This window comes from Ochlerotatus camptorhynchus, unplaced genomic scaffold (assembly GCF_037179485.1).
Source record: "Ochlerotatus camptorhynchus isolate MF236.1 unplaced genomic scaffold, CSIRO-AGI_Acam_v1.1 ptg000639l, whole genome shotgun sequence".
In the NCBI taxonomy this organism is placed as follows: Eukaryota; Metazoa; Arthropoda; class Insecta; order Diptera; family Culicidae; genus Ochlerotatus; species Ochlerotatus camptorhynchus.
Window position 1 is genome coordinate 30,479 of NW_027041118.1, and position 23,607 is coordinate 54,085.

A 23,607-nucleotide genomic window follows, 5' to 3' on the forward strand; every position below is an offset into this window, starting at 1 on the left:
AGCCTGGAAAAATAAACGAATTATTAAAAAAAAAAAACAGACGTAACTCTTTGAAAAACTTGTTCTTGAAAACATAGTATCTCAAAACATATAACATCAGTAACGACATCTATCTGGCTTCTCGCGGAAAACAAGCTTGCTCGCTAACTCGTAAACAATATTGCATAAAATTTCTATAGAATATATAGAAACGTCAAAGTGATCCGATTCCAGCGCTGCGGCGAGTAGTTCGCGGAACTGATAATATTCAAATCAACCGTTAAATGCATGAACGAAGATACACAATGAAGAGTTACGTCTGTTTGTCTGTGGTTTTACAGTGAAAAATATTCAATGAGTTATGTCTGTTCGTCTGTAGTATTACCAGAAAATTGTTCTATGATTTTCGTTAATACAAGACCAACAATTGAAATGGCCTTAACTCCATTTTGTAAACAAACCTTGTAAGGCCATTTTCTCGCGAACCGAAGTCCTCAAATGCAAACCAACATAATGAACAGGTAGGGGAAATTCTCATCTACCCGATTGTGGTTTAGGTTTGCGAATGAAGGTCGAGTTTTTTTTCGATTCGTCATTTGGCGTGGAATTGCTGTAAAGAGATTATGCACATATTCATTTGTCAACCAAATAGGAGATAGTATACATTTAGGCGTTTTATTACATTAATATTTGATCGTTAAGCTTTCAGAATGACTACATCTGACAAAATGTTACTTTTGAATAAGTTTATGACATTCTAAGTGCTCAACCATCTTAATGTATCAATCTTACCACGTACACAAGTTATATTTAGCTCAAATGCTTCCCCAAAACTTCATTTCTCTCGCGGCCCTACTTAACCTACACGATCTCTAAACGTGTGCGGTCAGTGAGACTTATGATTATTCTATTTAAAAACCTCACAATGATTGCTATAGAAAAATGTCAGCACAATTGGATTTGTTTATTTCTTATGGTAAACTAAATTTGAATTGTAGGTTCCATAATGATAACTTTGTAAAATATCGCTAAAGCTGATTTCTGCTCAAATTTCTTCCAACAAATAATGCATTAGATAGAATTCAACATGAACTTTCACATCCTAGTGGAAATCAGATAAAGTTAAGATTTATGTTACAGAAGCAATTCGTCCCTAAAATCTATTGCTCACGCTTGATTATGCTTTCTATAGAACAGTTGGTAATTTAAAAAGAACAGCTTTGCTGAAAATTGTATCTTAATATAACTTAATCTACTTGCGATATTGACCCTTGAAACTTCAAGAAAACATTGTTCATAGCCATTGTTATTCAATGTTAATTCTTATATTTCAGATACTACACTAGTAGGAAAAACAATCAAACCTCTTCATCCTACTTCAATAATGCATTCAGTCCCGGACGCAACCCCAACCTCTTATTATACGCAAGATCTCACAATTCAATAACTACTAAAATAATCGAACAGCTTTGACGTCCCTATCGTGCATTTGGATAAACATTATCTGTATGTCACTGAAGAGCTATCGGAAATAGGTTCGGAAGTCAGAAATCAGACATTAAATTGGCGACACAATAATCTTCATTCTAACACTTTGAAGTGATCCTCTCTATTATTCGACGCACGAAGCTTCATTTCACCGCTAAGTAGTAGAACAAACCCATCTGATGCATAAAATATGGGACCAACCGCTGTCGATTAACCAATCAGACCACTCCGAAGCGCTCGACTATAGGGAATTAATCTTACGCGTGGCTTTCGGAGAAGCTAACGACACCATCCACACCGAAATCGAAATTGATGAAGAAAACGTGTCGCAAACAGTTGCAGCTTCTCCACCCACTCCACCCACATAGCCATCAAGGATCTCACCGACCAACCGCGTCCAACCATTCCTTTCGATGACCATTCAACGAGAGAACTGTTCTTGACGACACCCATTTGGGTCATTAATTTCCCGGTACTTTCCCGTAACTGGAGTTGGGTGCTTACAGTGCTTGAGAAAGCTTTCTTCAATTGATTGTTGTGTTGTTGCTGGTACGATGAGTGGGAGGTTATTTACACGAGTCTTCACCGAGTCGACATGGAACGAATTCATCATGATGGTTTCCATACGGTTTAGGGCTTCGCTCTTATCACCTACATAGTGATGCAAATGTGTTTACACTAATCGTAATTTTATTGATTGATTGATTTATCTTTATTTATGAGGCTTTCAGCCTGAGGCTGGTTCGCCTCCAGGCTCGTAATTTTATTTGGAATCAAAAAAAGATTATGCGAAAGCTAATGGCAATGCGTCTCCATAGTAGCATTTGATAGAGAAATATACACTTTCTTATTCCCTTACTTAACCTTCATGCACATTTGAGATTTCAAAATTATGATGATGATGATAAGGAACTGCCATTCAATGTAGCAAGACTGCTGTTGACTGTACTAGCAAAGGTGACTATATATATATATAGGTGTTCTAGTGTATCAAATTCATGGTTCAGCCACAGACAAACAGACATAACACATTTTTAAAATATTATTTAACTTCCAGAAGTTTTTATTCATTTTTAAATTTCCTGAAGTTTTTCAATTTCCACCTTTCGCTGGAATTGTCTTCAAGGTAAGGACCTTGGAAGCTTCTTCAAGGATGCTACCAGAGTTTTATTGCGGATCCACACTAGCTGCAGGAACATTTAAGAAATTCTGAAACTTCAGAAAAGTCTAGACTTTTGTGTAAGTTTCGATAAATTAAAGACAGTTTCATTTACTTCTGTTGATCGAATTCGAAAACCCGGAAATTTCAGAAAAGTCCAGCGAACTGCAGTGAACTTAAAGAAACATCCTAAATATTTTGGAAACTTCACAAGTCCAAAGAACTTCAGAAAATTTAATGGTTTTCAGGAACTTTAGTGAAGCTCAGCGAACATCAGGACAGATCAATTAATTAATAAAATTTCGGAAATTATAAAGGAGTTCCGAGAAACTCAGGCAATTTCCGAAACTTCAGCAATGTCCTGAGGGGCTCATGCAAATTTAGGAAACTTAAGGGAAGTTACATGAACATTAGAACATTTTATGGGAAGTTCTATGCTTTTTAATGGCAGTGTCGATGTTTTTTTTAATTAAAATAATCGGGAAGATCAAAAAACTTCAATGCTGATGTTACAATAAATTCAAGAAAATTGTGAGAGCACTTAAAAAATTTAGTTATCTTCAAAAAAGTCCAGAGAACTTCAAAAATGATTAGATGATTATTCCGGTAGTCTCATTATAATCAGGGAAATTCCGAGCACTTCGAGGATGACCAGAGAACTCCAAAACAGCCCCTAATTTTAGGAAAATTACAAGAACTTTTAAGGAAATTTCTAGGAATTATGCAATGTTCCTAAGGGCATTTCAGGAATGTTCCGAAAACTTCAGGGAAATTACGGAGTCTTCAGGGATTTTTTTTTATTTGTTTTTCGTCGATCTTGTTTTCCGTGCTGAGCACCAATGCTACCGACGCCAGAGATGCAGCTGCCACATCTGGGCCCTACCTATCGACCCATCAAACTCATGAACCGGGGACCAACGGCTTTACTTCCCTTCCGAAGGAAAGCGTGATCAGAGATGTTAAGCCTCAGAACATCCCGGCGGCGCCGACTGGGATTGAACCCAGGCCTGCTGGGGTGAGAGGTAATCACGCTTACCACTACACCACCGGCGCCGCTTAACAGTCTTCAGGGATGTTTTATGAATTATGTCCTTATTTCTTTCAACTGTTCCGTAAGCGCTCTGGCTTCCGACTTTCTTCAGATGCTTCTTTCAATCTACCTTAGGAAGTTTCTGCCAGCGTCTCCAGGAAGTTCCTTTCGTTTTCTCCTAGAAATTTCTTTCGTCTTCTTCTGGAAGTTTGACCATAAGCCAAATGTTTTTTCTTGGTTCGATTTTTATTGGAAGGTTTTTCCGAGCTTCTTCTGGCTTTCCCTGGAAATGGCTACTTCTGGAAATTTACTTCCGGTTTCCGAAACTTTTCTGGCTTCCTATGGATGTGACATCAGTTTTTTTTCCGATAGTTTATTAACATTTTTCTCATTACATGTCTTGGAAGTTTCCCGGATGTTTTTCCAGCTTTTCTCGAATTTCATCCAGGAGAGCTCCTTTCGTCTTTCTTTGGATGTTTTTTCAGCTCCATTCAGAAGCTAATTCAAACATTCCCGAAGTTTTCTTCCGGAATTTTCTGATCATAGTTCAAAAACTAAAATTTTACTTTGATTAACGGCTTTCTCAGTCTTAAAACACTGCAACGACTACGATGTAATCTGCCCGACATTTCGGCCATGAGTTGTGGTCTTTTTCAATAAAAAAATATTGTTTGTCGTTATTATTAATAGCTAAGTCGTTAATGTGACTAATTTTCCATATTTTGATTTCATTAAATGATATTTAATTGAAAAAAACTACTTGGTCACAATTTTGATCAACACTTAAAAACAACGATGATTTTAAAAATTAAATTGAAAAAATTAAAGAGAGTTTTATGACTGAGAAAGCCGTCAAACAAAGCAATTTCCCTAAATACCGATTTTTTAAAACCTTTGATACCGATAAGTTTTAAAACAATCTGGCAACGCTGGTCTTGCCCCGTAAGTATGCTCATCTTGCCACTAGGTGTTTAAAACGGTGTACAAAAGAGAAAGAACTGCATTATAACACACCATCGACTGGAAATGCTCTCGCAGCGTGGGGCTTTAGGTAGTGATGAAAACGTCGCTAGAACTATTCCACAGCCGCAGTCAGTTTATGAGCAACAAGAGGGACGCACATTTTTGCCTGTGGACTTGGAGACATACTTCAAGTCCCCGCGTACATCGTACGGGCTAGGCAAAAATGTGCGTCTATCTTGAAAACTGTCGCTTTAATGGCCCTTCGCTCATTTTCAACTTCTATTCAATTTTCATACTGCCGTACTCTAACGGAACTATCCACCTTCCCTCTTCTAAAGATCATTCTCTAGCTAATAAATCATCACACTAAAGCTTCATGTTAGCATTTCCAACCAACTCTGAAAATCGTTAACTTCGCGTATGAAGTAACATAAAAAACACTTTGAAAGGTGTACAAAAGTTACTTTTCTTATTTATTAAAAAAAATCCAGTTTACAGGGCTGATAGCAGTGTTAAGCAATAAAAATAGTGAATTAGTGACTAAAATCGTTATAAAAAGTGACTAAAAAGTGACCAAAATCATTTTAAAAAGTTACCAAAATGTGACTAACATTATCAGAAAACTTTCAGAAATAGAATTATGCTAATTTATTTGTCAGTCACCCAAAAAAATGTAGGCATTGATTTTCTATCTGTACACATTCGTCAAAAGTTTATATTGCAAGATCTTGCACAACTAGATTAAAAACTAACAACACTGTGTAACACGACTTCCAATAACAGAGATATTTTACCATATTTGAAATGATTATGGTCTCCTGAATTAAAGTCTAGAGTAAATCTATTCTCTAACACGTCACGCGTTTTAGATATGAACTATGATAATCTTTATGCGATCTGCGAACTTGCATCAAGAAGGTGCTCCGCGTTTGCTTGGTTACCTAATAAGAAGACATTACCTAATTATTAGAACTATTTACGAAGTGAGGAATGAAACGTCGAGATAGCGTTTTAAAATATTAAATAACACAGTTATCCAGATCTAATTCTTGAATTACTTAAAAAAAAAAGCAGAATTCTTCTACAACAGGAGTTGCTATTCATGTGCCGAACATCAACTGGACCGAACAAGGCTGAATAAGTCATTAGGTCGTCTTTGGACAGGTTTTTCCGAATGTTTCTACCATAAAGTATCATAGTTTCATTAACCTATGATCCTAATTTCACGCATTTTTCGGAAATACAATCCAAATGTATAATGGAAACATTTTAAATTGAGCTAGAAATTCTGATAGGTATTATTGACTAGTGTAAAGGAAAAAAATATGATTTTAAAATTTTTTACAACATCTACTATTTTAATTCGCTCTGCAATGCTCATTACATTATTAAAAATTCTTGCTAGGAATTGCCTGAAGAATTCTCCTGAAAATTCACTTGGATTTCTCCTCAGCATTTACTTAATATTATGCTGAAATTCCCATGGAATTATCTTAGGAATATTTTTTTTTTAGTTCTGCTAGGAAACCCCAAAAATTCTTCGAAATGCTGATAATGATGATGATGATGGTCCCATCTCTTACCCCTACAAAGGTTTGAGCTCGACGATTTATGTTTAAGATAATTAATATGACATTTCAACCAGTTAGCAAACAAAATCGATTACATCTCAAAACCAAACGCATTATTTTATTCTGCAAGCGCTGTAATCTCGATATTTGTGTTGCATTGGCTAGAAATAAAATGGAAGGGCAAAAGTCTAGATGAGGAGAGATGATTGATTTGTATATCTGTATTTGACTGGCAATAGTTAAATCGTTTTTCAGTGGACATAGAATTCCATGCTTCTTGGCAATGATGAGATTGTCAATGTGAGAGTTGAACTTAAGTGTGTCATAAATAATCACGCCAAGATATTTAATCTCCCGAACGCGATGAAAAGTCTCATCATCAATTACAACAGAGACGTTCTCATTTACTCGATTCCGCGAAATTTCCATAAATTTAGTTTTACTTGTATTCAATTTCAACTGCTTATACTTCAACCATCTACTTAGAGAACGCAAATCTTCATTCAAGTGTCGAAATGGCATCATATAAATCCTTAGCTGTATTGAATAACACAGTATCATCTGCGAAAAGATTAATATCGCAAAATCGTAAAACAAGTAATTAATATACATAATAAATAACAGGGATCCTAATACACTTCCCTGGGGCACTCCAAGGTTATTCCCCACGGGACTGGAAGCAGAATCATTAAAAACAGTCCGCTGAGTTTTGTCAGACAAATAGCTTTCAAACCATTTATATGCAGTACTCGTAATTCCAGAGCGCTTTATTGATCTCAACAATAAGGGCCTAGAAATTGTTTCAAAAGCGCGTTTAAGATCCAAAAAAACAGCAACAATTTACACTGAAAGTTATTTTTCCACTTCGCTAATACCAAATTCAACGCGGTTTCACGGATTGTTCTGGTATCAACTTTTTTTTTTTTTTTTTTTTTTGTAGTGATCCAGTGGCAGCAACTTGCTAAAACTCTACACTGGACCCCTTTTATTGATAAATTTTGCTTCTATGAGCCTCTATTTTAAATCAACACACAGACGTTCCTAGGCTATGGTGCCCATTTGGTCACTGTTGTTTTTGTGCTGATTCAAATAGTTTTGATAATATAATTGCGCATTCTTTTTTTTTTTTTAATGTTGATTTTGTCCCAGTCTTGTCTTCTGTCGTCACTTATTTTGTCATTTTGTCTTATGTATTAACCCCCACTTGTCTTGTTTATTGTGTCAACTTGTGTCTATTGTCCTTCCCCATCTGTTACTCTGTCATGACTAATTTCATTGATATATAAAAATAGTAATATCAATTACAGGATAATATGGTTATTTCTCGATTACTTTTTCAAAGGGAAGCACCAGCTCCTGCAAACAATGCATCCGATCGTCGATCCGGCGCAACCGGCAGCTCGCACACGCTTATCAACGCCACCAGCAGGTAGAGGAAAATTTCCCCTATCTGATGATAGTGCCAGTTAAGCCAAATCGACGACCAAACGCACCGCCTACAAAAGCCGATACGCTCCCTTGAAAAAGTTATCGAGATTTCTACTAATTAATGAATTATTGACAATTACCTCTCATGATCCTTGGCTCTGATTTTAACTTACCACTTTTTGATTATTTATCAAATACCTCTCCCAGAATATATAACTCCCCGATGCTTTGTTGGTTTCTGGTCTCATTTGGATTGGTCCTGAATTTGTTTGACATCCTGTTCGAAGTAATTCTTTGAGTTCCAGCTTGTACGTGTCTCACGTCATATGATTCGCCATTCATAAAGATAATGGGTTAAAAGGGAGTAAAACATACATAAAGGTAGATTAGTATTAGTTGTACTTGATCCAAACAATAGAAAGAAGCATAGATGACTTAGTAGAAAAATAAAACTAATAAATAGCTAAAAGTGCAATGGATAAGTGTTAGTTCCGGGATCATTTTAGTGTTAGTAGTTATGTTAGTTTTGATCCGTATTCAGCCCTGCTGGCCCCTCAAGCACTATTTGCAGCAATTGTGATAAGATTATGCGACACTGCTACTCCTACTATGTTAGATGTATGACTTGTCAATTTTCGCAACGCAATGTCTTTCAATAAATCACTCAATCAATTTGATGTTTGAAAATTTGCTCAAAAGGGCTTTGTTGACACATCATACCTTACCGAAAACTAAAGCACAACCATCCTAATTCTTTTTTCAAACCTATCAACATATTTAACACATCTTTCCTAAAACTTCACTTGTTCGTAAGCGCCTGGTTGAAGATATGACTTTCGCTATTGATATTGTCTGTAATTAACAAATACACTAAATAGGAAGATTTATTATACAACTTCATAGGCTACTCGCCTCCCTAAGCGGACCCCCGCGTCCTATCTCTTATGTTAATTAACTTTCTGAATTCTATAATTGAAGTTTATTTAATAAATAACTGAAATCTCTAATCTACCTACATAACCCATGCTTTTAAATTACAATTTAACGTGTTTCAAGTACTTCTGGCTTTTACATATCTTATCTTATATCTTTGTTCGTCCCAGATGACACCTTCAAGTGACTAAAATGCTTCACTTTGAAGTTAGTTTCCAAGCTAATTTTAAATTGTATATTGTATAGGGTAAATGTTCCAACTACGCTCTCACGTTTCCACTATGTGGCCCCACAAAAATACATATGGGTATGTCACAATAGAAGCACACCGCAGTGGAAATCCCGAGCCATAGTTCAAACACTTATCCCAAATCAAAATGAAGCACATATAAGATTAGTTACAATACCATGTACAAAAATGATGTTTAACATTGTTTTCTGAGTAATACTTCAATGAAAACAACAATGAAAGCTTGTCACGCAAATAGAAGGAGCACTGTTGGGCACTTTCTGAAATATTTCAATAGTATAATTCCCTTGCAAACCCAAATAAATCTATCTGCGTAAAAATAAATAAAATAAGAGTGATTTGCGGCAAAACCCGCCAGTATCACACCCAACGTCAGTGCCTATACGTAAGCGTACTACGACGCGGCTCTCAATAAAAGGAGTAACAAGTGTGATACTATCACTGCTAGACTAGATCTTTGGTTCTCTCATGCAGCGGTTTATCAGAGAGGGGAAGCTTAGTAATCCCCATCGCCTGCCCATGTCGCCATTCTATCGCGGCATGAGCCAGCAACGCCGACCATAAACCTACCGTCTCCAACACTCCGCTAGACTAGATCTTTGGTTCTCTCATGCAGTGGTTTATCAGAGAGGGGAAGCTTAGTAATCCCCATTGCGTGATCATGGTGCCATTCTATCGTGGCATGAGCCAGCAACGCCGACCATAAACCTACCGTCTCCAACACTCCGCTATAAAGCATGAAATTAAGCCCGCCCACCAACAGCAAGGTGCAAAAACTAGCCAAGGGGAGGGAATATATCCGAATAATATCCCGATTGTTCTGGTATCAACAAACTATTACTTTTTAAATACTCCAACAGCTGGCCTTTAACAAGTTCTAAAATTTTCTCTAATGTGTGCAACATGTTGATGGGACGAAACTCTTCGGCTTTAATCGTTCGAGCAACTTTTTGAATAGGGACCACTAAGGATTCCTTCCAAATTTGTGGCACATGTCCAGTTTGTAATGATTCATTAATAAGGTCCAGTAAGATGTGGGCAATGACAATGCTGCTGGGATTCTCCTTTGAATTATCTGAAAAAAAAATAACACCGGAATATCCTTAGAATACTCTTCGAAATCTACTTGAAATTTAGCTCAGAATTTTCTAAGGATTTTCTAAGAAATCCGTTAGAAGTATTCTTAAAATTCTAATTGAATATATGTTGGAATTACCGTTGAATTTTGCTCCTTTCCTTGGTATTCAACTCACAACTATGAAATTTTCACCTGAAAAATTACTGTCCGAAGTACCATGGTATTACATATCTCTAGAATCTATTCTAAAATCTGTTCAAAACTGCTTTAGAAAAAAGTTCTTTTAATAGTTCTTTAAAGTAACTGTATCCAAGGGTCTTGAAATTTTTTAAAGAGAGGAAGAAGCACCTTTTTTCTATTTGGCATCGACGTTCACGAGTTTATCCCGGTGACATCGAATTTCCGGCATTTTCCAGTTATCCCGATTTTCCGGTCACACTGATTATTTAATTTTGCAGTTGAATCTGGACTCCTAAAAGGTGCGAAATCTCAAATAAAAGTGTGCTTTGATGATGCATCGTCTTTATTTCGTCTGCGTACTTTTTCGTAAGTTAGTTTAATGAACTTCCAACTAAGAACTAAGTATATTGTAGCACTGTTACAATTTTTATTTATTTTTTAACAAATTTTACATTGCAATGCAAGCGGGAATGGCGAAAATAGTGACTTTTTGTCGAAAATAGGGACTTTTTAGTGACCACCTTCAAAAAAGTGACAAAGTCACTAAAAAGTGACCCGCTATCAGCCCTGAGTTTAAGACGGCTGCCATGCTGACGCAGAAAGCCGAGTGTTGCGTCAAGCTCGTAAATTTTTTTTTTTTTATTATTCTTAACATTCGAATTGACGCTTCGCATTCCGCGTCAGCATCGCATCGACCTAATACATACATTAAATTGTATCAATGCTCCGTATCAAGGATAGGTGCTAGAACAGACCTAAGAGGAAGAGGAGACTATTGGCCTTTTTTTGCCTGTGACGATTTTAATTCTTCTCTGATAATTCTGTTTTGGTCACTCATTTGAGCTAACAGACGCAGTCCAGGCAAACCATGTCAATTGTCAATGACAATGCTGTCAGTGACGAACATGTGTAGATTTTTATATTAACTAAATTTGTAACGAAATTAGATAACTTGAACAACACAATTACATTGAGCCGTTAATGTGAACAAGCATCTACGTCCTGAACTACTTTGATAACAATGTGACACAGAATGTTCGAAATTACACTTTTTGTTACCAGATGAATCTTTGTCATTGACGCAAAAATGAATGAGATTTCGACATAGGCTTTTTTTTAATTCGTTATGGGCGAAGCAGTCGACTGTCAAAATACAAGAAAATAGATTACCTGTTATAAAAATTCTTGCGTTTCTATACGTTCGCCCGACAAATCAAGTGCTAGTTCACGTTTGACCGAAAATAGGTTCACAACAGTCCCCCTATTGCCTGCTCTTCATCTTAGGAAGAGACATGAACAAACTAGGATATGCAATGTTTTAATGTATTAATTACAAATACAAATTATGTTACGGTGGCCATCTTGCCCCGTCAACCCCTGCGTCTATAACACTTGTATTTTACTTGACCTGATAAAAGATACAACCAGCAGGTTATCATAGACTAGATACAATTAAAAATTGGGTTGTTTAACGTTATTGATGTGAATACATATTAGTAATCTGCATTAAAAATGGAACCGAAATATAAAATTTCATCAATTTTGGTGAACTATTTTAAATAAGTGCGATTACGTTAACATAAATCACTAACGCCGCATATAAAGCCTCACTGGAACTGTAAATGGGAGCGGACTGCCAACTAATAAGATTTAGCGGCGAAAATTGAAAATTTAAATCTTGATTTTAAAATCGAGATGAATGTACCCTTTTAGACGATGTATAAAAACCGGTATGTTTTTCGAAACTAAACAACAAAATTGCTACCCAGCAGATACATTTTCTCAGAACTAGAACAAGGACCGTGGAGTCAATGAACTGAATATGTTCACCATCGAAGGAGCATAATCACCTATCACACCTTACTCGATTCACTTCACTGGCCAACTCTACAAATACTCAGTGAGATTCTCAAGGCAAGCAAACCGAATAGCCACACATCCGAACATCCATGCCGGATCCTGGAAACAAAGTGAACCAAATTCCATACAGCAGAACCAGCAAAATAGCCATCAACGAACCGTAACCGGCATGTGCGAACCACTTGCACTTCCAGAGGGATTGTGTCATCAACGGGATCATTTACACACGTTTTCTAAATTTTTTTTCCCACCATCGCCCATCAGCATCAGTCGCATCACCGATAACATCCGGGGGGGTGACGTGCATTTATTTTCACTCATACACTTCACCACTATATAAATGCGCACGATGGGAACCGGCTGTACTGGTACCGCCATCGGAAGAGGAAGCCAATTCCTCCGGCAGCAGTCGATTCCACGCGCCATCAACCAAGGGATGACGATGGGTGCTTTTGTATTCATGTATGGGTCCTTATCCTTAATTCAGAGGGATAGACGACGCTCGAAATCTGTTGAGGGGACGAGATAGAAAATCGAAAAAAAGAAGCCATTAGGAACCAGCGTTTGAGAGGCTGGAATAGTGGAAAACTTACCCGAGTAATCTACTTGGACCTCGCACGCATCTTCCTGCGCTTTCGCTTCAGCCTTCGCATACGCTTCTTACGCCACTGAAAAGATAGAATAAACGGTCATTAGTCGATTTATTTGTAAATTATCATTATTAGAAGTTGCAAATGCCACGCTAGTGTTCAAGCCGAAACCGGTTGGAGAATCAAGAAAATCGATATTGTTGAGGTTAAGTTAGAAATTCCGCATTGCACTTGAATTCTTTGAAAAGCAGACGAAGATATTGTTTTCAAGTACAAAACAATCAAGAGTAATCGGATGCAAATAGTTATCGCTTGGTGTTCCATTAGAACTATTGAAATTGAAGCAGAAACATGTTGCAGACGCCGACAACTTCAACACGTGCAAAAATAACAGATATTCTCGTAAAACAAGAAAATCCTCGTATTAATTCTGCGAACCACTCTTGATATTCACTAAAATCACCGATTCTCACAGTCTTCAACTATTTTCCAACTAATTTTCTTCCATTTTACACAAGTCTCACCTTAGCTCTCATTTTGGGTTGGGTAGTAAAGGGACGAAAAGAACGTCTTCACTACTGGACACACGTTGAATGAAAGAGGAAGTTTTCTAGGCTCGAGCTTGTAAGGTTGGCTCGCCTGCTTTTTTACATTTTCTTTTCCACCGCTGCGGCGTGACGTTCAGCATCAGCCGTCAAAGTCAAAAAACGCATGCTCGGCTGACATGCGCACGAGAAACGCAAGCACCGTGGCGCCTCTGGCGGAAACTGTATGAGTTGTTATTTGAAAGAGAGGAAATCGAACACGTGGTCGGTGGCGGCGTTTGGTTGAATACATGATTCTTCGGCATCTTGTTCTGCACTGCGTGCTATCGATTTCTGATAGATCATAGGGGCACGCAATAATCTTTAACTCCAACATAGGCAACGGCTGTAATTAAATTAATTCCATTAACTACACAACAAAAACATGTAATATCGATCAACGTATTTCAAGCTGATGTATGAAATAATGATGTAATAGCAAAAAGCAGATACAATATTACATCAATGGATGTAATTTTGTTCGCAAAATCGATGTACATCGTACAATGTGATATTACACAATCGATGGATTGACCTGGTTGCAGCAGTTTCGATGTAATATTCAACAACTTTTTTTTTTGCTGTGTACTGCTATAATTACATTAATTACACAATGTAGAACATTAACTTCTTTTTAACTCCATTAAATGGGTTGTTTAACTTCGTAAAATATACCAATTTTAATACATCAGCTTCGTTTTCTGAGCATATCGATATTTTTATCGATCCCGTAGATATTCATCTCGATTTTTAAATCAAGATCAAAGTCCCGCCGAGAGGCGCTAATATTGTGATTTCTGCTAATGTAATCGTACTTATTTGAAATAGTTCCAGTGTACCAAAATTGACGAAATTTTGGATTTCGGTTCCATTTTTAATGCAGATAACGAATATGTGTTTACCGAAATACCCCTAAACAACCCAATTACAGTCGACATTTTGTAATTAAAGTACATTAATTACATTCTCAATCTAGTTCTCAACACTTTTAATTACATCAATTGGTTTCTTTAAGGGTACTGAGGTAAATGCATATTCTTAATCTGCATTAAAAATGGAACCCAAACCCAAAATTTCATCAATTTTGGTACACTGGAACTATTTTAAATAAGAACGATTACATTCGCAAAAATCACCTTATTAGCGCCCCTCGGTTTCACTTTGTATGTGAGCGAGCTGTCAGTTTGTCAGTTTAGTGTCAAATAATGAAGTTATTATTTTGCTTTAAATATTGATTTAAAAATCGAGATGAAAGTGTATGGGTTTGAAAAAAATATCGCTGTGCTCAGAAAGCACACAGTACACTCAACAGATGGCGAAAGTGTTTACGTCACGATGTTTTATATTGAAAAATATTCAATGTGTTATGTGTGGAAAATCGTAAAATAAGACAAAAACTGATGGAAATTGGCAAAATGTCCAATGAACAATGCTTTAATTTGCGGTGAGAAAAATCCTTCTTCTGATGTACACAAACGGTTTGGTTGACGTTTCCTCTCGAACTCGCGTGGTGCCTCTACGTTGATAGTGCATTAAAAAGGCCTATTGGCTCCGTAATTTTGCTGACCTCTTTCCAAAATAGTTCAGTATTTATTTCCATAACATTTTTAAAATAAAAATTCCCACCTCGCCTATCACAAAACAGCTGCTCAAGAAAGTGACAGTTAACATGATACACACTAAAAATAATATAAGCAAGATGCTCGATAATTATTACATATCCAAGGTTATCGATGAAATTGGATAAAATCAGCAGGTGCGTGGTGGGGGCGACCCCGGCGTAGTGGTTAACATCCATACCTCTCACGCCAAAGTCACGAGTTCAAATCTCACCCCCGGACAAGTCACGAATGACCCAAGAGTGTTAAAGTGACTATAATAAAAAAGAAAAAAAAAAAAAAAAAAAGGTGCGTGGTACTATTCATTACTAATCGAATTTATCCCAATTATCCACAATCTACCGTAATTATGAACCAAATTTTATTTAAATCCGTAAAATGAAAAGTGTGACGGATTACTTCCCCTAATAAAAAAATACCATAATCGAACGATAACCCAAATAATAGAACTATTCCACAAATGGTTTGGATGATACCCCGAACACGTCGTTGAGCAAAATAATCATAACAATATTATTAGGGTTCGCCCACCTCGAGGTCACTCTTAGCTCATAGCTTGTGGTTGATGCATATATTATATCACGCTCTAAGGGGGGGGGGGGGGTTTCTAAGATTTTGTGACAAGCAATGCATTAGGTATAGGAAAAACTTCATGATAGGGGGGGGGCGGGGGTAATTTTTTGCTCGATTAAGCGTGACATAATTAATGCATGGGCCCTTGGCGGTAGATTTTAAACCGGTTTGTTATATAGAATATATTTCAATCAGCAAATTATAGTCATACTTTATGTAAAATAAATATTATTACTGAAAGTTGAGTGTACATGTTTGGAATCTAATTTTTAATTTTGATAATTGAAACTTCAACCAACCGGTGGAAACTAACGATTTTAAATTGACACACTACTTGACTAGACTATTGGTCCCAAGTACATCTATAAAGGCCCAAGCGCAATATGGGCGGAAGCGGAACGGAAACGGAAAGTTTGACAGTTGTCACAAATGGCATCAAGATGCCTAACCGAAGTCGATTTGATTCTAACTAGTTTTCAGTCCGACAAGCAGGCTTACTAGGATCGGGCTTTTCCGCTTCCGCTGTTATTGCGCTTGGGCCTTAAGCGTACCCCATTCTAGTCGAAATTCTAGTACTACACTATGTTTGTTTTGATTCGCTATGAAAGTTTGACAGATAAAATGAGGGGTTCGTGGATTTTCCTATGTTTCGAGGGGTGCATCGATTAGCTTGGGACCCAAGATAGTACCAGAGCTGAACTAAAAATTTGAGCACATTTCTTTGGGACCCTTCTAGCACAAACGAAGTGACAGACGGAGCGGCTCGAAAACTTTGGTGACTAACCTGCTATTGCAATTTTTCAGTGTACCACATGGCAACACCACTACTACCGGATTGTACCACATGGCAACACTACTTTTGGATTGAACTAGCATTTTCACCAAATGTACTAGAATGTTTTGGTTCTATCTCTTTCACTCTACTCAAAACTGAAATGCATAAAAAAATGACAAAATGATACACTCATTGCACACTTTCAAAGAATCATTGTACACAAAATCAACTTTGTGCAAAACCAAAACAAAAATACTATCCCATCTGGTGGATGATGGCACAAGCTTCTAAGAAAATTCTATTACAGCGAACCACATTATTTTAATTAATTTCTTCGCCAGTTAGTCGTCTGTCACTTCGTTTGTACTTCTAGCACAAACGAAGTGACAGACGGAGCGGCTCGAAAACTTTGGTGACTAACCTGCTATTGCAATTTTTCAGTGTACCACATGGCAACACCACTACTACTGGATTGTACCACATGGCAACACTACTACTAGATTGAACTAGCATTTTCACCGAATTTACTAGAAGGTTTTGGTTCTATCTCTTTCACTCTACTCAAAACTGAAATGCATAAAAAAATGACAAAATGATACGCACTCTTTGCACACTGTCAAAGAATCATTGTACACAAAATCAACTTTGTTCAAATCAAAACAAAAAAACTAACCCATCTGGTGGATGATGGCACAAGCTTCCAAGAAAATTCTATTACAGTGAACCACATTATTTTAATGGATTTCTTCGCCATAAGTCGTCTGTCACTTCGTTTGTGCTTCTAGGCTCTCTTCTAGTTATCTCTATATGCTTCAACTGAATAAAACATGGCACACTTAGGCTCTGAACCATTTGGTGGATTATTTTAACTTTTGGTTAAAATTTGACAGATGGAAAGTTATCGATTAACCCTGCTATCCGAGCGTGGTTACTTCTGACAGACAAGAAGTTAAATTTTGACAACTTTGGCTAAGTTCTTCTCAAAAACCGGTCAATCGATAGCACAGAGATTTTCGAACGTAGAAAATAATTTTCGAAATGTCACTTTTAACCACGAGTTAAATTTAACTCGGCAAATGGTTCACAGCCTTAGTAATGGAAGTAACATCATTTGGGTCTATTTCGGATTTGATTTAACGGATTTGAAAACGGTTTTCTCTCAAGTGCATACATGAGAGTGTCTAATATAAGAGAGGAGCGGACTGGCAAGTTTTGAGCCAAACGAACTGTCAGAGCCAATCGAGCAGTGCCTATCTTGATTGCATTGTTGCTAGAAATCACCTAAGCATTGGTTGCCTAGGCAGTTTATTTTGAATCAGCTCCTCTCTTTTACTGGACCTTCTCTAGTGCATAATATTCTTTATATTTTAAGAAGAAGAAAAATACGAAACGAATTATTCGTCGCGATTTCGAAGGAATTCTCGAACTTTTCCCTTAATATGACCGATCAAGCGGCGCACAACGGTCTCGTCCACTGTTTTGGCGATTTCATCCCACCATTTCATTTGAGCTGCCGTTTTGATGAGGGTTTTCGGAACAAACCTGACTCCGTTGTCATTGTACCATTGTTGTACTTCCGGGTTGTAGTGACAACTCGTAAGATCTGGCCAAAATGTCACCAGACCATCATGTGACTGGATGAAGGGCAGAATTCACTTCTGGAGACATGCGGTTTTGTAAACCTCCGAGTTCATCATTTTATCAGTGAAAAAAACCTTTGTTTTCTGGCTGCAGCTTCAAATTGCGGGCTAGGTCATATACCTATTTGCGTGCGAATTTATCTACAAAAACAAATTTGAATCTGCCGCGGACACCTCCTCGAGCGTTCACCTTGTAAAGTATTGGTCCTAGAAGCTGTCCAAAGTCTGCCTTTATATAGGTATTCTGCTTGAGTGATCGATTCGCGGTAGTGAATTCACTGCACTGTACTACGGGTGGCATCATACTTTTTACTCAAATCACGATCGGACATTCCTGGGTTTCTTCGGATGGATCTCACGACCTTTTTAATGGAGCTGATGGTTGGCAGTTCCAGTCCGGCGTTTACTTTGAGGCTTTCGATTCGTAGTCAAGGTTTCCTTGTACGTTTTGAGCACGCAACATACGGTGTTTCTAAGAAAATTCAACACTTTAGCCAGCTTGAACGTGGACCACGATGGATTTTCCAGATGACTGTGCACGATTTTTTTCAACGCTCTTCTTGCATGGTGACTGTCTCGAAAACAAGAGTGTTTTATAAACTGAAAAAAATACCCTGTTATTGTTCTTTTTGTTGTCAACAAATATACGTCAAAAGCTTCCGAAAACGACCACTAGGAGCGCTGTTATAAGCAAAAGAGTTTGTTCCATTATTAAGTGGGTTATGATTTATATTGAATTTCAAAACATTGATTATTGAATTGAAACATTATTGATTTTAGAATTAATTAATCTTGCAATTGAATTAAACAACAAAATCAATCTCACAGTCCTGCGTCAATAACGCGGTCGTGCTTCGGACACAATCCTTAACTTTTTTAGTGTATAGTGAGAGTAAACCTAAATGTTCGCATTAAGTTTCTCACTTTCATCATACCAAGGGATCGCCCTTGCAGTTCACGTTTGAGTTTAGCTGCATCCCGAGGATTGCCAACGAGTGCCATTACTCTCGTGTGTCACCCCATACCAAGGGGATGAGTTATAATTTTACATACCAAAGGATCACCCTTGAATCTCAAATTTGATTAGTTCTCGACTACTTTTTCGAAGGGACGTATCAGCTTTTGTAAACAATGCATTTGATCGTCGATTTGACGTAACTGGTAGCTCGCCCACGCATGCTAACACTACCATCAGATAGGGTAAATTTACCCCTACATGATAGTACTGTTAGTATGCGTGGGCGAGCTATCAGTTACGTCAAATCGACGATCAAATGCATTGTTTACTTTGAAAAAGTAATCGAGAGTTCTTGATTATCGAATCATGAACATTTGTCTTTGAGCTTACCATAAATTTTAATTTACGAATGACCAACTGCATGAACTAAATCTTCTTGAGATAAAATATCCTTAATTTATAGCTTTTTCCTCGATTCTCCAGATTTCTATTTTCACTTTTTTCATCTCTAATGCCAATGTATCTTTTTTTAAATTTTAACGCCTAATGATAATTTGTCTTTAAATTCACAGTGAAACACATTGAATGTCTAGCAAAGATATTTTATAGCCATGTAAGTACAGCAATTGTAAGTTACAATAGGGCGTTCTATAGAATGTTGCCTGCGCTGAAAACGTTTAAATTCCACCCATTACCAAAACTGCTCACTTTCATCCGTGGGGGAATGTGTACACTAATTCCAATCTTCTTGCCAAAGCTTGACTAATGCTGTCCACTTCATGCCAACAACATCCGGAATCCCAAACGCTATTAACTGGAATCGTTCAAGTGTCAACTATTCCGACCTACGCATCGAACCGGGAAGGAAGGGCAAATCAGTTTGGCTATTTCCAAAAAACATGGTTCCTTCTAATGTGGTTTGCATTCCGAATCCATACAGAACTGGAGGCAGCCGAGGTGGGAAATTGCGGTTGGACTTCCGAACGATTGAAAATGGTGGTGTTGTCCGTCCGTATAATAGGTTAGCAGAAGCAGACGAGTGGGAATTTGCGGTCTTATTCTGGTTTGATACGTAACCTTACAATGTATGCTTCGTCGTCTATCGTCTATCCGAGAGCGATCACACGTTGTTGGCTGATGGTTGTGAATTCAGATTTCCATTTTGCGGACTAAAGGGTGCAAAAGCCGCAATGGTTCATTGAAAAGCATCGTCTGCACCTAGCTACAAACGATTAATTTGGTCTTTCTGTTGAAGGATTCTCTCGACTATCGGTGCCGGGAGTCATGTGGGCACCTTTCGAATGCGCAACGAAAGATTGATACAGTGTGCTACATCTTGAATGTGTAATTGAAAAAGTGGAATGTTTGTTGGAATTTCCATATACGTGACGGATGATATATACAGACAAATCGTCGCCGGAATGACCCTTTGACTAATGGTTTGTATCTTCTGGTTTCATTTTACAGACCTTCTGCGTGGTGTCGACGCGATTTCGCAAGAACTATATCCATCGCTTTACCGGAACGAAAAGTCTGTTCTGGTTCACCCCGTGGAGCTCCACCCGACGTGCCTGCGTGTACCTGGCGACGAACCAGTTCTTCGACTACTTCGTGATGGCCACCATTTTGTTCAACTGTATCTTCCTAGCCATGTCCGAGACGATCGAGGAAGCAGAGTGAGTATCCTTTTAGTTCTACAATCAGTTCAAGAATTAAATTTAATCTAAATGATAATCAGTAGCTAGGCAAAAACGTATGAGGACCATATGAGGTACGAATAGCGAAAGCAGTTACTTGAAATATTGAAAAATATGCTGCTAACAGCTGAAATTACAGCATCCGTAGCTAGTAACCAGCAAGCATCTAAATTCGGTTCAGTTCTCATGTGTCATAGCAGCACTGGCGTAGCTTGGAAACAGTTCAAGGGAGCGGGGATTATCGAGTTTATTTGGTCCTTAGGAACCCCCTGAGCCACGCCAATGTTGTACATATTTCACGATGGAAAATGGAAATTCAGTGAACCGTTCAGCGCTTCGGAATGAAATGGATCCATTTCTGGTAAAAATAAATCCATTGAAAATGACCTGTCATCCCGAGAGATAGAGAGACTGCATGTCAAATCCGTTCCATGGCTATTCGAAACATTCGGAAGCGAACTGAATAATAATGAACACATTTCCGTTTCTGTTTTGGGCGTACTCTGTCAGGCTCATCATAAAAATATGTAGCTGGTTTTGCTGTTTCTCTGTGCCCCTCATAGATAGACTACAGCTTTGGTGGACAACTTACGATTTTATTTTTTCTGAGAGCGACCGACCCAACTGCAAGAAATAAGCTCATAAGATCCAACGACCCACAGCAGATAATGACCCGTTTCCTGGGATAATAAAATCGACCTCCCATATCATTTAGTGGCTTATGAAATTGCTCACCAATTAAAGCCCCGAACGGATTCGGGGGATTATCGTCGCCCCGAAATAAGTAGACCAAAGGGCCATGGAAGTACAATTAAGTGGTTCTCGATACCTAATCCCTCGAAATTGTTATTACCGGGCTGGCGGTGACTGGCGATTCGCATTTTCACCCTCGCCGATCGCACCGGCAAAACAATATGCCAAGCGCCCAGATGAGAAAACTTTATTCAATAAAACCCCGCATTTTACTGCCTCCAACTTTTCACTTAATTTTCCCCCAAGCATGACACCACTTGAGCTTAATACATGTTCTTTTTTCTCCCTCTCTGCTTCTCCACAATTCTGTTTCAGGTATATATTTTTAGCAATTTACACATGCGAGATGATAATCAAAATGATAGCTAAGGGTTTTATATTGAACAAGTACACGTACTTGCGGAATCCGTGGAATTGGTTGGATTTCGTGGTCATCACCAGCGGCTACGCGACGATTGCCCTGGACGTGGGCAATCTGGCCGGTTTGCGGACGTTTCGGGTGCTGCGGGCGCTCAAGACGGTGTCAATTATGCCGGGTGAGTACTTTTTTTCCGTTTTGGGAGGGATGAGGCTTATGATTTATGAAAGGAAATTTTAGAACAGATCCCCTTAGTACATATCTAGAAAGTCTCCCATTTTGAATCTTATCAAAGCCTGCTTGAAGAGCAAACACACTAACACACAAAACCGTTAGTCGGACTATAAACAATCATGCGTCTCCATTATCCTATCCCCCACCGAAGAACGCGTTACGATTGGTTTTCAACCAGTCGGTCTGATTGTTTGCATGTGAGAAGTGTGTCAATGAAGAACTGCACACTAAAGAGGGTCTAGTACAAGAGAGGAGCGGATTCAAAACAAACTGCCTTGCCAACTTATGCCTACACGGTAACCAGCGTAAACACATAAATGAGTAAAAAAATACACATTTTTTAGATTTATATGCAGCTGTCAAAAAATGTGTAAATTCGGAGATCCTAAAATGTGTAAAAAAAATACACATTTTAAGAATGTAGTACCAGTCAAAAAAAGTGTATTTTTATACTCATTAATGGGTAAAAAAAAACTTCAAACTTTGCTGCATCCTACTTTGTTGACGCACGCCATTTGCTAAATTTCAGTGAAGAACAGCAGGAAAATTGAGGAACTACGGTCCAAACTGGACAGTGCGCAACGATGGACATGCTAGAGGGTAGGTGATTTATACTTTTTTTTCATAGCTTTTAGTTTTAGTTTAGTTTACATATATACTTCATATACTGATTTTTGTTTTTCTTCCCTTGATTTGTTTCTCGTGCTGAGCATCAATGCTACCGACGCCAGAGAGGAATCTCCCATACCTGGACCCTACCTATCGACCCATCAACTCATGAATCGGAGACCAATGGCTTCACTTCCCTTCCGAAGGAAGGCGTGATCCTCGGCGCGATCAGAGATGTTATGCCTCAGAACATCCCGGCAGCGTCGACTGGGATTGAGAGGAAATCACGAGTAAATCACGCTTACCAACACCTCCGGTGCCGCTACTTATTTGTGTTGATTACATTTCTGTTTTTAATAAAATATATACAATAATCGAGCAATCTTTATTTTACCATTGACACAAATAAGAAAATTCCGAAGTTAATAAAAAACCATGAGCACCCATTATATTTAAGTTCTAGAAATGATTACTTTTTACACATTTTGCTGTAAAAACCGTTCTTGAAAAATGTGTAAAAATTACACTTCTTTTGACGTTTGCTGGGTTTACACATAAATGTGTAAACGCAGTTTACACATTTTATGAGTAGGCCCCTTTTTTCACGAAATGTGTGAAATTTTACACATTAATGTGTTTACGCTGGTTACCGTGTAGGTGATTTCTTAAAGCGCCCATTACACATATCAATATATTGACAATAAATTGACATACTGACAATATTATTGAAAAGGTGATATTGAAGACGATGATTGATGACAAGTATTGACGAAAAGCTGATTTTAATTTCAATTTGTCAATACTCAGAATGTATTGACAAAAAAACCATCAATATCATCGATGTACAAATATTGAAAACAGTAATGGCAATACGTTAAGTGGACCCTACACGATTGCTTTTATTGACAATAATTGTATTGTCAATACATTCTATATTGACGTCAATACATCGAGATTGACAATATTTCTGAATTCACATCATCAATATTCTTGTCAATAGTTCCCCTTCGCGTCAATATATTGATGCGTGTGAGGTTTGCTTTAGAAGCCTTTTTACCTCAATGTCTAAAGTCAATATTACTTGTCTCAATTTCCCCACACAAGAAACATGGATCAGCGAAGGAAAGTGTGTTTAGAGTTCATGTTTGCATTCGGGTCAAAACAGACCTGTATGTATTGAAAATACTACCGAGGTCGGTAAATTTTGCCGGGTTTTAGAACAACTGAAAAAATTGGAAAAATTTCAAATGACCATTACTCGAAGGAAATCAATAAAATCGACAAATTTGTTTTGTATC

General features: G+C 37.8%; 2 protein-coding genes and 1 long non-coding RNA gene across 5 annotated transcripts in view; 1 reads left to right on the forward strand and 2 right to left on the reverse strand.

Annotated features, from left to right (window-relative positions):
• Positions 1-238: 238 nt before the first annotated feature.
• The window catches only part of Atac3 (Ada2a-containing complex component 3), a 215,746-nt gene continuing 192,377 nt past the window's right edge, over positions 239-23,607 (reverse strand). The window contains exon 9 of the mRNA XM_065237690.1: positions 239-306. The gene's annotated coding sequence lies outside the window, so the exon portion shown is untranslated. The remainder of the gene's footprint in view (positions 307-23,607) is intronic.
• LOC135714331 (uncharacterized) lies at positions 12,370-13,189 on the reverse strand. The gene is made up of 3 exons (XR_010518815.1): positions 13,034-13,189; positions 12,513-12,587; positions 12,370-12,428 (listed from the first exon to the last, which is right to left on the reverse strand). It is a non-coding gene; the product is annotated as an uncharacterized LOC135714331 (long non-coding RNA).
• NaCP60E (Na channel protein 60E) overlaps positions 20,130-23,607 on the forward strand; it is an 87,520-nt gene continuing 84,042 nt past the window's right edge. For 2 of the 3 annotated variants that reach the window (XM_065237664.1, XM_065237665.1), the window contains exons 1-2: positions 20,130-20,334; positions 21,424-21,644. In XM_065237664.1, the coding sequence (XP_065093736.1) occupies positions 20,273-20,334; positions 21,424-21,644 (283 nt within the window). In that variant the 5' untranslated portion in view covers positions 20,130-20,272. The remainder of the gene's footprint in view (positions 20,335-21,423; positions 21,645-23,607) is intronic. The other variant, XM_065237663.1, reaches the window with a different exon arrangement.